The following is a 13372-nucleotide window of genomic DNA, read 5'->3' as shown; positions in this document are numbered from 1 at the left end:
AAAAGACTCTGATGCTGGGAGGGATTGGGGGCAGGAGAAGAAGGGGATGACAGAGGATGAGATGGCTGGATGGCATCACTGACTCGATGGACGTGAGTCTGAGTGAACTCTGGGAGTTGGTGATGGACAGGGAGGCCTGGCGTGCTGTGATTCATGGGGTCGCAAAGAGTCGGACACAACTGAGCGACTGAACTGAACTGAGTGGGAATGCAAAACGGTGCAGCTGCTTTGGGACAAACTATGGCATCATCTCATAAAGTTAAATCATAAAGGAACCTACAGATCATGCTTACCAAGCTAGCAGATAACCCACACATTCCACTCCTAGGGATTTACCCAGGAGAAACTGAAAATGTTTCCATGTGTTATGTAAACGTTCCACAGCTTTACTCGTAACAGGCCCACACTGGAGGCTGTCCGAGTTTTCATCTGCTGGTAGATGGGTGAACAAAGTGTGGGGTGTTCATACCCAAGGACACTCACCACTCAGCAACTGGATGGACTAAATTACTAACGTGTGCAGTAACAGAGCGACCTCAAAACATTCTGCTGAATGAAGAGTCAAACAGGGAAGACCGCATACTAGAATTCTATTCCAAGTTAATTTTTTCTTCTGATAATAAAAAAAAATTGTTTTGGCTTCACCATGCAGCATGTGGGATCTCAGATGCCTGACCAGGGATCAAACCTGTGCCCACTGCTTTGAAAGTGCGGAGTCTGAACCACTGGACTGCCAGGGAAGTCCCTAGGATTTCATTCTCATGAGATTCTAGAAAAGGCAAAACCGTAAACAGAAAGCAGATCGGTGGCTGCCTGGGGCTGCAGCTGGGGGAGGCTGACTAGCCAGGGGCGCAAGAAAGTTTTATCTGGTGCAGAAGCACTCACGTTCTTAATTGCAGGTCACATGATTGCAGGTATTTACCGGCATCCATCGATCTGTACACTTAAAATGAGTGAATTTTATTACACATAAATAATATACTGACTTTCCAAGAGCTTTGTTGCTGTTTTTAATAAGCTCACGGGGCGATGTGAGGGGAGATCTGGACGGGATGACAGAAGTCTTTGGGCAAATATAAAGTCATACTAGTCGTCCTTCCGTACAAGTTAAACAAGAGAGAGCTGTGGGTTTCACGAGGCAGTTGACTGGAACACAGAGCACAGCCCAGCAGAGGGCCGCCCCACGGGGCCCCACTGCCTCAGGCTTCGGGCACAAGATGTTCCCAACAAGGAACAGAAAACAGATGTTTTCTGGGAGGGAGGCAGCCTTGGCAGGGAGACCAGGCGGGCTCCGCAAAGTACCCCGCGATGCAGCTTCTCCCAGCAGGTAGCTTCCTGATGTGCAGGGAGGGCAGAAGACCCGAGGCCGATGGGGACCTGGTGATGGATGAGGGGTGACTGCTCAGGCCCTGAAACTGCCTCCAAGCCCGCGATTCGAATCCTCTGCGGCTCGAAGTGAGAGGCAGAGGGAGGTAAGAAGGTGCAAGTGAGAAGACTGATGGTGTGGTCCCAGAGTCGCACACGGGTGGAGGCAGGCGTCCCTCTGGCAGCTGAGCCTCATGGCGTTGTGCTGTGCATGAGAGCCCAGGCGGACCGGCAAGCGCTGCGTGCGCGCAGCAGGCATCCTGGTTACCACGTGTGGCAGAGGAGCCTGGGGCCGGCCGCTCATGCAGGCAGAGCAGAGGCTGCTGGGGGCCGGCCAGACTGCCACCGCCAGCCACTGCCTCTCGCTCCCTGGGGTGCCTACAGGGGGTGGCTCTGGAGCCGCCTCGTTGGGGTGCAAAGCACGTTTCTGTCAGTTCACACACTTAGCTGTGTGGTCCTGGGGGACTTATTAACTCCCCCACGTCTCAGTTTCCCAATCTGGAAAATGGAGATAATAATAGAACCCCCCCACCCCATGGAGTTATGGTGAGGATTAAATGCCACAATACACATAAATTCTGATACGAGTGACCTATTCTGTTATAATAACATACCACAAATTTAATGGCTTAAACAGCCCACATTTATTATCTTACGGTTCTGGAAATCATAAGTGCTAACATCAAGGTGTCAGCAGGACTGTGTTCCTTCTGGAGACCAGAGGGGAGAACCTGTTTTCTGATCTCTTCCAGCTTCCAGAGGCTGCCTGCACTCCTTGGCTCATGGTCCCTCCCTCCAGAGTCAGAGGCAGCAGCAGAGCATCTTCCAGCTTCCCTCTGATTCTGCCTCTCTTGTCTTCCTCTTTTGAGGACCATTGTGATTACAGTGAGCTCACCAAATAACCGAGTCATCTCCCCATCACAAGATCCTTAACTTAGTAACGTCTGCAAAGTACAAAGACCCTTTTGCCATTGCCATGGGCTGAGCAGCGTCTGTGCGTACTAAGTGGCTTCAGCAGTGTCTGTCTGTTTGTGACCCTATGAACTGCAGCCCCCCAGGCTCCTCTGACCACAGGATTCTCTAGGCAAGAATGCTGGAGTGGGTTGCCATGCCCTCCTCCGGGGGATCTTCCCAACCCAGGGATTGAACCTGTGCCTCCTGCATTTGAAGCTCAGAGTCTTAACCACTGGACCACCTGGGAAGTCCCTGGAGACATGGTCTTTAACGAGGTGATTAAGTTAGAATGAGGTCATTAGGATGGGCCCTGCTCCAGTGTGACTGGTGTCCTTATAAGAAGAGGAAGCGAGGACACAGACATTCAGAGGGAAGAGGATGCGAAGATGCTGGGAGAAGACGGCATCCACAAGCCAAGGAGAGAGGCCTCAGGAGAAGCTGACCCTGCCTGAACTTCTTGCCTCCAGAACTTCAAAGAAATCCATCTCTACTGTTCCCACCACCCAGCCTGTGGTCCTTTGTCACGGCAGCCCGAGCAGACTAATAGTCACAGAAGCCAACGTATTCACAGGTTCCCGGGATTAACACGTGGACAGCTCTGGGGAGCATCATTCTGCCTGACACATACTTGGTTTAGCCCTGATGAGCAGGGGCAGACCTGCTATTAGGATAATTATTCGTGTGGATGAAGCACTGCCCGTGGGACATCTTTCTCCTCCCCCTTCATGGCTGTCACACACGCACCTGTTTAATCTTCACACCTCAAAGTTGCAGGAATTCTGTAAAACCCTGTTTCCCCATTGGATTTCTCAGGGGCTGGTCGAGGCGAGGAGCATCCCTACATGCACGTGTATTTCTAGAGAACCAAAGCATTTTTGCAAGCCACCTCCTAGGATCCCTGCAGTCATCCTTCAAGGCAGGCAGGGTGGAGTTGGTTTCACCTCAGTACACCTGGGAGACCTGGGCGAGTGGCTCAGCCTGGGTCATGCGGAGCTTGTACTAGAGAGGGGCCCAGTGTCCCGCAGGCACGAGCCCTTCCGGGGCCGCGGCTTTCTCCACCCCCGTGTGAGCACAGCCCTGCTGGGCCTCCCAGGACCACCCAGAGGAGGTCGGGGCTCTGAAGTTCTGCTTCTCTTCACGGAGGTGACGAAACTGAAGCTCAGGGAAGGCTGCTGACTTACAGGAGACGATGCAAGTTTGGGGCAAAGCTGTGGTGGAGGCCAGGCGCCTGGGATCCACGTCCAGGGCCCTTCCTCCCCACTGGGGAAAGAGGGGTAGCTCATCTGAAGGCAGGGCACCCAGGGCACTAGAGAGGCAAGCGGGCTGGGGCCACGGAGGAAGAAGAGGGCATCCGTCCTGGGCCAAGCCTGTGCCACAAGCGGCCCCTGTGTGAGCGGCCTCATGGCTGGCAAACCGCTAAAAATAAAACTTGCGGTGGAATTTCCTCTGAGGAGGAAACAGAGAAAACACAATCCCAGCCCTGAGCGAACACTTGTCCTTCTGTCCACGTCCGAGAAGTCAGGGGGCGTGGTGTTCCCGGCTGCCTACTGACCCAGGCCCCTTGGGACGGGGTCAGCAGAGGGCTGTTGGGGGGCCTCCACTTGAGGACCCGGGGGCCTCTGATAATGTGGGTGTTAAGAGGATACTGGGGGCACGAGAGAAACCTCCGTGAAGCCACCGCATGGAAGAGAGGGCCTGCAATGTGCCGGGCACTGCCCACACTGCTGTGCTGGGCACAGAGGCTGGCCAAGGTCTTTGAGGGCTGGACGGGGTGTTTTTGCTTACATCTCAGCTAGCGCTGAGGGAGAGGCTTTCTACCAGGACAGGGTGGGCCCGGTCCACCCGCCAGGTCCTGCCCTCCTCTGCATCTGAGCCAGTTTCCTTTCTGGCAACCTCTGCTTGGCTCAACTGCCACCTCCTCCAGGAAGTCCTGCTTGATTCTCCTGGTTGAAAGGAGTCTTGCCCATTCCTGTTTTCCCAGTACTTGCTGGATTCCAGCACTTAAGACTGACTAGGTATTTAAACCTGTGTAAACAAAACACTTGGGGTGATCCCCCCTCTGGAGGCAGTAGAGAGGTGCCAGGAGGCCCGGGGGCAGGAAGAAGGAGGCTGGCTCTGCTTCCCCTTTGCGCTAAGACTGGTGCAGGCACGCCTCTTCCCTGAGCCTCCATATGTCACCCATTGGTATCGCCACAGCCCATGACGTAGGATGTCATGGGACAGATGAGGTCACAGATGCAACTGCCAAGCTCAGAAGTGTGAGGGGCCTCATTTCCAGGGGCTGGATTTCAACAGACACAATCAGCATGGAGGCCGAAGACGGATTCGAGAGGGAAGCAGTCAGCGTCCTCACACAGACGCAGGACGGCCTCGGGGCGCAGGAGACTGACGCCTTGCCTTTTGCGGCCCCGAGGGAGACACGTCAGCTCAGTACAAAGGGAGAAGAAAATGCACGGCAGTTAGTTCTTCACGGTGGACACGGTGCTTTTGTGCAGCGATGAGCTGCCCGTCACTGCAGGGACACCAAGCCACTTGGCAGGAATCCAGTACAGAACGGAAATGGGACTAGACGGCTCGATCTCTGATGGTTCTCAGATTCTAGGATAATTTGAGGCATTCTTGTAAGCCACTGGCAGCAGAGGCCAGCCTGCTTTCGATCTTTTCGAGTGGCCTCAGAGGGAAGAGACAAGAGCAGCAATCCCGTCCCCAGGGTCTCCCGCAGCCAGGACTGATTGCTATTTCCCAGGCTGTCCCGCCAGGCAGTCCCGACTCCACGGTCACTCCTGGAGGAAGGTCATTCCAGCCAGAACCAAGTCTCTAACTGGCTCAACAACCATCCTTTAACGTCTGCTTCTTACAGGAGCTAATCAGTCCAGGGCTCTGAGCGCTTCTCGAAGGGACGTGACCCTTAACAAAGCCGGAGGAGGAGGACAGACTGAGGAGCGCAGAGAGGGCTCAGCTCAGCCGGCTTCCGGCCCCGCCCCTCCGCCCCACCCACCTCCACTCCCAGGTTTCCTCAGACACGTGTGCAAAGTGTTGCTTTATCATCCGCTGCTTTCCTTTGGTCAAAAGTCCCCCCAAAGTTCCCATCGGGCCAGGAGCTGGCGGAGTCCCTGGTCTTTCCACTGTGGCTTTGTGCAGGTGTCAGACCACTGGCTCACGCCGCCCCCCAGCTTTCCACGGGGTGCACCCCCCACCCCCTGCGCTGTAGCCTGCTGAGAGCCTGTAATTCCGTCAGTGGAGCCACTCCACTGGGTCAAAGGCATCAGGTTCCACACTGCACCCTGCAGGGCCCTAGGAATCCACAGTCTCCGGGGGCTGGGGCAGGAGAAGGAAGAGGGGTGACCGCAGGGCCAGGGGTCCAGGCTCCCCTTCTACTTCCATCTGATTTCACACTAACAAGGATGAAAAAATTAGAACTACTGAATTGGGAGATATTAAAATATCTCTGCTTTTTGTTAGCTAGGATTTACACAATGAATCTGGATTCATTCCATTAAGAGGCAAGACTAAAGCAAACCAGAAACAATCGTCCTGATGCCTTCAGGCAGGTAGTTGCCTTTGGAGGGTGCAGCACAAAGGGTGGAGGCCCACTGAGCACAAAGATGCCCTAGAGGGAGGTTTGGGAAGTTATTCCAGGGGTGTTAATCCTATCAGCTCTCACCAGTGGTAGAGAATAAAGTTCCGGGAAAATGCATTAGATCCTTACTGTGATTCCCTTGAGGGTCTGTGGGGCAGAGGGCTGCTGAAGAGAAGAGAGGAAAGCCCTCAAAACCAGCCCTGGTGGGACAGGCGTCCCCCCAACTTTCTGGAGGAGAGGGGGCCGGAGCGGGGAAGGGGGAAGGAGGCATGGAGACCTGGACAGCAGGAGGGAGAGCGCCCCGCCAGCCAGTGACTGGCAGTGGGACATCGCGAGCACTGAAAAGGCCGTGTCCAAGGCAGCGTCTTCATTTCACAGGGAGACAAACAGGAGCCATCTCAGCCGTGCGCTGAATTATATAGCCATCCTTGACACCAGGCTCCTGATGCCCCCTACCCCCACCCAGGGCCACAGTTTGGCCAAGGGAAGAGCTTTGGTCCAAAGGAGCCGGGTGCCTGGCAGTGTGGACAGCTCGGGTGGCTGGGCTGGTGAGACCTTGGTCACCAGGGAGCTTTGCAATGAGAATCCCCAGTGGGTGTCGGGGCCCCACATGTAAGAAAAGGGGGTTAGATTTAGAGCCGGGGTTAAAAGCTCTGGATTCACAGACCAGTACCAGTTTTGTTTGCTTTTTAAATTAGGAGATCAACATAAAGATTGCCGCTTTTTAATTTTACCCCAAAAAAGGCTTTACCCCCAATTCCATCATCTGTCACGATCATTTCCTTTATACAAAGACAAGCACAGGAAGGGCATCGTCTCAGAGTAAAGGGTGATTCTATAAATGCAAAGAACTTAGTTTTGTAAGAAAAAGTCATGGCAATTTTCTTTCTTTTTTCTTTTTTTACCTTTTTTGTCATGAACTGGTTTGGGAATGAACCAGGGTGGGTTGCCATGTGGGCACCTCTGGGCTGGACAGATGACCCGCAAGGGTCTTTCCAGCTCAGAAGGGTCGGGGTTCTAAAATGGTGCCTGAGGATGTCTCTTTGGCCCCTCTTACTCTTTCCACACAGCTTGGGGAAGCCGGAGTAGTGAGCTGAGGCTGGCCTGACTCTGTCAGAGAGCAAACAGGGTCAGAAAGAGCTGTCTGCACCAAGAGTTGGCAAACTCTTTCCGGAAAGAGCCAGAGAGTGAATATTTGGGGGCTGGAAGGCCTCTGTTACAACTATTCACCTCTGCCTTCTCAGGGCCAAAGCGGCCACAAGACATACATGACTGAGCTGTGGCTGTGACCCAATCCAACTCTATTTAGGGATCTGGAAGCTTGAAGGCTGGATCATTTTCATGCGTCACAAAATCTCATTCCCCTGTTGACTTTTGAAAACCCTTTACGTGTAAAAACCATTCTCAGCCCGTGACTGTGTACAAACAGGGGGCAGGCCGGGCTGGGCCCGAAGGCCGTGGTGTGTGGATCCCCGAACAGACTCCCACTCTCACCCTGAACCTGTGGGTCAGCCAGGAGGCGTGGGACAAGGGGCTTTCCCGCTGTGAACAGTCTAGACTCAGGACAAGCAGGGAGGTGCCTGCCAGCGCAGACAATGGACAATCTTTCCCGGCAGCACCAGCTTACCTTCTCCTGAGACAGAAGGCTTCCTGGACTTTCAGATGGGGTGTCATCCCCTTTGCATTTGGGACAGATCCGATCCTCGTCATTCCTGGGAACACGAGAACGAATGCCACTGAGCAAAGCCTTCAAGACTCCATGACACCAACCTCCATCCCCAGAGCCCCAGGCCTTGCCCAGCATGGCAGCTGATACCCATGAGCATATAGCTCCATCCCAGACCCACCATTCCCACACCTCAAAAACACTGGGCACCCAAAGTCTTCCCATAGCTTGCAGTGAGCTTCTCTGGCAGCCGAACCTGATTTGAACTGACTAGGCTGTTAAAGCCCTTCTTATCCCACTTAGTATGAATATTTACATTTGCAGAAGTATCACAGCTTGGTGCTTGAACATAAGGCATGTCCCCAGTCCCTGCCGGGAGAGTGGCAGAGTAATGTACTGACTGGCTTTTCAAAAATCTGAAAAACTTCCTCGTTTTTTTCTTCAATACATCTGAGCCCAGGGGTTCGGTTAAGGGATTGTGGGTGTGTACTATATAAGTTCTTTGCAGGTTCCTCTATTTTATTCTGGTCTCTTATTTTTAGTAATTACAGATGACTCCGGCCTTTCAGAATAAGAAGGGGCCTCCGAGAATGCCCAGCCTGGGATTCCTACCCAGGAGTGGGTGTCAGATGCTGAACGCAATGACACACGGGCTTACATGCTTTTGTGAAGTGATCTGCTGCCCAGCGAGCGCCCCCGGTCAGGCCCATTTCACAGGGAGGAGAACGAGGCCTCAGAGGACGTAGGGGTGGCCCGAGGTAGAGAGATGCAGGGCAGACCTGGAACCCTTCCCCGCCCCACCACGTTTTGGAAGAAAAGGGAAGGAAACCAAGAGACCCACTGCCAAAGCCTGAGACGAGCCCAGGATGGTAAGACCAGTCAAGCTCTGCTCCCCGCCCCATCTGCCCTTACCAGCATCACCACCTCTCTTGTCTTTCTCTTAGCCTTCTCCTTTGTCAAAGCATTTGAACTTCTCAAGTTTGCCTCAGAAGTTTCCCACCTCCCTAACCTGTAAAGTCCCCAGCAAAGGTCACGCTGGGGGCGCATGGCCGTTTAAGAATACCTCTGCCAGGAAACTGACCTCATCTCTCCATTAGGCCTTGCTGTCCTCTTATAACAGTGTCCACCTTTCCAAGGCTCTTCTGAGGAGTGTTTGGCACACAGCTGGTACATAACAGTTGCATAATAAGGTGGGATACTGATGATCATATTGATGTCGCACCTCTTTGAATTATTTATAATATACACATTTTAATATATATGGTGTATATTGTATATTTTTATACATACGCCAAATGCATGTATTATATATAAAGATGCGTTCACTGCTCAATTGCATCTGACTCTCATTGCAACCCCATGACCATAGCCCACCAGGCTCCTCCGTCCATGGGATTCTCCAGGCAAGAATATTGGAGTGAGTCACCATTCCGTTCTCCAAGAGATCTTCCTGACCTAGGGATCGAACCCAGGTCTCCTGCACTGCAGGTAGATTCTTTACCATTTGAACCACCAGGGAAATATAAAGGTATTTGGATACAATATAAAATATAAAGACATTTACGTACAAATATATAGGAGATGGTGAAGGACAGGGAAGCCCGGCATGGTGCAGTCCATGGGGTCGCAAAGAGTTGGACATGACTTAGCAACTGAACGAAGCCAATATACACATATATAAATCTGTAATACATGAACATACAATAGTGTACTAGATACTTCTGTCCCCTTTGGAAGACTTCTCAGCACAGTCCGAGGTGACGGGTGATACTGTGGAAGGAGACACATCTGTCCAGCGGTTTGTCATTTACCCAGGAGTTTATAGATAAATTCCCTATCATAAGAATCTTTTGAAATGTTACTGATTGGGCCTTGTAACAATCCTAGGAGGTAGAAAATCACTTTACGGGCATTTTATTGACAAGGGGGCTGAGGTTTTGGGACATTAAGCCATGCGCACAGGCCATATAGTAAGTAAGTAGCCCAGCTGGGCTCAGAGGCTCTGCCACCCTTGACGGCCTTCAGCAGAGGGAGCTGAGGGCTTTCTGTGGCCCCTTCTCCTTCCACCAGAAGTCAGATGGGGTGGTATCGGGGAAGCCGAGGCCAGAGAGATGCAGTCACCTGCCTGAGAGCCAGGGGTCCGCTCGCCCTCGCCTCCCATCAGGAGTCCCTCCCTGGCGCCTCCTCCCCACCCGCCCCTTCTCCTCCGACCCCTCACCTCACTTTCTCAGAGAGACAGACGGTGCAGCAGAGAGGCCCGGGCTCTGGGGGGTCCTGGCAGGCGGTGGGGGGGCACCCAAAGGGGAACTCGTTCTCATCGGGGGCCGGGCGGGGGCTGCTGGCTGAGCCAGAGGCCATCCCGGGGTCCCAGGCGGGCCGGGGGTGCAGGGCCTAGTCAAAGCTCCTCGGGGCAGGGGCCCAGCCCTGCGAAGTCTGTGCTGGAGAAGTGCTCTCTGCTGGGCCACCGGCTCTGATATGCGGGCGGCTGATGCCTTTATCTTCTCGCTGGCTTGTATGGTTTGACGTCACAGCTGAGTCACAGCAGGGAAGAGACAGGAATTACCCTTGGTGGTGCAAAAAATCCCCTGGATGGTAACTGCAGGCTTCAGGAGTGTCCAGTCATTCTTTCGAGTGAGAGGGAGGTGAAGAGCAAGTCAGACGGAGAGAAGAACCACGTCACGGACTTTCAGGGACGGCAGTTCAGAGTTTCCCCTGTCGGGGGACCTCAGGCTGCCACTGGCTTCCTCCACTTCCTCCCCAGGGACAGGGGCAGAGAGAGCTCCAGTCCCTGACTTGTCTGTGTTCCCTGGGCCCTCCAAGCAGTCTGGGATTCTCAGTGGGGGTGATCACCACTCCAGTGGAAATCCCCAGGGTTCTGGAGGCAGGTCCAAAAATGAAAGTTCCCTGCATACGAGCTCTGCCTCATCCAGAGGTGAAACTCACTTCCTCACAGTGGGTCTCAGTTACCCCATCTGTAAAAAACTAAAAAAGGAATTGCAACAGGGCGTCTCCAAGCCTTCTGTGGGCACTAAAATTCCAGGACCCCATGGCCAAGGTAACCAGGGGCAGCAGGAAGGCCCCTGATGGCCCAGCCCTGCCCAGGGCATTCTTTATCAGCACGGTGATGACACCATGGACTGCTCAGGGCCCTACCCCCACGGCCCCACTAAGGAAATCATAGGTGGCCACAGACTCGGGTCAGCCACCACCACTTCCTGGCACTGAGGAGAACAAAGGTCTAAATAAATACAAGGTCACGGAGACTTGGTCTCAGCAGCCCAGTGGGAGGCAGACCCACGGCAGTGTGGGAAGCATGGCTCCTGGCATACCTCCTGTGCCCCGGGCAACGTTTTCCTTCCTATTCCTTAGAGCAAGCTGCTGGGAATTCCGCAGGTGCACAGAGGCACAGAGAAGCCTGGTCTGGAGTCACACAGCAGCCGGTGGCAGAGCGCGACTCGTGCCAGGTCTGTGTGGCTCCAAGCTCTGTGCTCCTTCTCCCGCTCGAGAGGAGACAGCAAGGCAGCGTGGAGCCTGCAGAGCCCAGGACGGAGGGCCAAGCTGCTAGCCTCTGTTTTCTATCAAGTGGAAAAGACGGGCTTCCCTGGAGGCTCAGATGGTTAAGAATCCACCTGCAATATGGGAGACCTGGGTTGGATCCCTGGGTTGGATCCCTGGGTTGGGAGGATCCCCTGGAGGAGGGCACGGCAACCTACTCCAGCATTCTTGCCTGGGAGAATCCCCATGGACAGAGGAGCCTGGTGGCCTGCAGTCCATGGGGTCACAAAGAGTTGGACACGGCCTTCCCTGGTGGCTCAGACGGTAAAACGTCTGCCTACAACGCGGGAGACTTGGGTTCGATCCCTGGGTCGGAAAGATCCCCTGGAGAAGGAAATGGCAACCCACTCCAGTATTCTTGCCTGGAAAATCCCATGGATGGAGGAGCTTGGTTGGCTGCTGTCCATGGGGTAGCAAAGAGTCGGACACGACTGAGCGACTTCACTATCACTATCAAGCGACTGAGCACAGCACAAATGGAAAAGGCAATCAACCCCTCCACATCTTTCTGTCCTGCTGGGCTGCCGTTACGGGTAATGCGAACTTTCACAGCAGTTTCAAATCATGGGCTTTGAGTTGGGGTCCTGAGTTCATCACTCACTAGCTCTGGGTCCTGGGGCAAGGTCAGTAACTTCTCTGCATCTCAGTTTTTGCATCTGCAAAATGGGGATAATATTAATACCTGCCTCACCTGACTGTCGTAATAACCAGATGAGACTGTGGGTGAAAGTGTGGCATGGTGCACAGCCCAAGTGAAGTGCTCAGAAGGCTTTGATATTGATGGCACAGCCCTTCCAGCTCCTCAAGATCAGGAAAAAAGATTAAAATGGTAAATTATGCTTATAGTGTTTTCACATTCATTAACTTTAGTGGAGCCTCACAAGTGGGCAAGGTAGGTCAGATGTTATCCTCTGAGTCTAGTAAATTCAACTGCCCACCTTCCCTGGAACGATGCTGAGTCTGCCAGGGGTTGCTGGCAAAAAGGGCACGACATCCTACGCTACTGCTGCAGTGGAAATCAGGTTCTCCAGCTTCACCCGGGCCAGCCCTGGCCTGGCCCTTTCAGCAAATGATTCTGAAGGTTGCTTCATGGAGACTGTCCAAAAGCCACTCACTTAACCATACACCCCAAACCTGCCAACTTTTCTGCATCCCCAACTGTTCCCTCCTTCCCTTGGTTCGGCATCCCAGATTTCTCTCTCTGTCCAAGTTCTTGGGTCCCGTTCTCTCTCCTCTGCCTTCACCGCCTCCCAGCTCCTTCCTATCAGCCTCGACATGTGCCCAAGCTGCTCTAATGATTAAAAGCGAAAAGTAGCAGGTGCCGTGTTAAGTGCTTTTACAGGCACATCTCATCTCATCTTCACGGGAACCCTAGGAGGCAGGTATTGTCATCTTCAACCCCATTTTACTGAGGCTCTAAGAAGTTCAGTGACTTGCCTAAGGGCTCACAGATACTGAATGGGGACTCCGGATCCCTGTGTTCTAACCACACGCGGTGCTTTAAAACGCATTACACATTCCTCTCCAGCATCTATCTACACGCTCTCCTCAGTTGAACAGAACTTTTAGAACACACTGTCTACAAAGGCGCTCCGCTTCCTCACTCCAGTCGAGGCTGCCCCAGGCCCGCGGCTTGCCCCAGTTTCTATCCACCTGGCCCTGTGGCCAGCCCATGCCACGCCTCCGGGCGCCTCCTCATTCCCTTCCCTGCTGGGGCTCCCCACCCCCACCCTCGCACTTCTCCTTGACCCCTTTCTCTTCCGAGGATTCTCGGCGCCGCGCACTCGCGTCTGCCCGGCCTTCCCTGCGTCTCTCGGGCCGCAGCTGGACCAGACCACTTCCCCCCGGGAGTCCCCGTGGGCTGCCCCAGGGATGGGTGGACTCCTGGCTCTGCGATCCCACCGCACCCCGCCACCGGAGCCCAGTCCCCCGCCTCCTGGCTCCGTGAGGCCAGAGGGCCTGTTCGAGCTCCCAGCCCGGTTCGTGCGTCCCCCCGAGGGCGGCCGTCACCCCCCGCCGCATCTCCAGATGCGCGCGCAGCGCTGCGAGCAGAGCCGGGCCCGGGCTAGTCAAGGATGAGCGACCGCAGCGCGGCCGCCGGGGAAGGGCAGGGGGCAGCGAGTCCGGGGCAGGGCTCGGCAGCCCGGACTCCAGGTCCCAGAGGCGCGGGGAGGCTAGCACCTGGGGAGCCCAACGGGGAGCGGGGGTCCCCGGAGTCCCGGGGCAGGCGGGGGGCGGGGTGCGCTGCACCC

The 13372-nt window shown here is 54.4% G+C and overlaps 1 protein-coding gene across 4 annotated transcripts in view; it reads right to left on the bottom strand.

Annotated features, from left to right (window-relative positions):
- Positions 1 to 13372, bottom strand: part of TRAF1 (TNF receptor-associated factor 1) — a 23463-nt gene that overhangs the window by 9557 nt on the left and 534 nt on the right. Inside the window, exons 1-3 of one of the 4 annotated variants that reach the window (XM_010848418.1) lie at positions 10895 to 11220; positions 9784 to 10189; positions 7527 to 7611 (exon numbers count right to left, since the gene is read on the bottom strand). In XM_010848418.1, the coding sequence (XP_010846720.1) occupies positions 7527 to 7611; positions 9784 to 9923 (225 nt within the window). In that variant the 5' untranslated portion in view covers positions 9924 to 10189; positions 10895 to 11220. The other 3 variants (XM_010848417.1, XM_010848416.1, XM_010848419.1) reach the window with 3 other exon arrangements.

Source organism: Bison bison, unplaced genomic scaffold (genome assembly GCF_000754665.1).
Source record: "Bison bison bison isolate TAMUID 2011002044 unplaced genomic scaffold, Bison_UMD1.0 scf7180017864266, whole genome shotgun sequence".
Lineage (NCBI taxonomy): Eukaryota > Metazoa > Chordata > Mammalia > Artiodactyla > Bovidae > Bison > Bison bison.
This window is presented reverse-complemented; position numbering and strand designations above follow the sequence as displayed.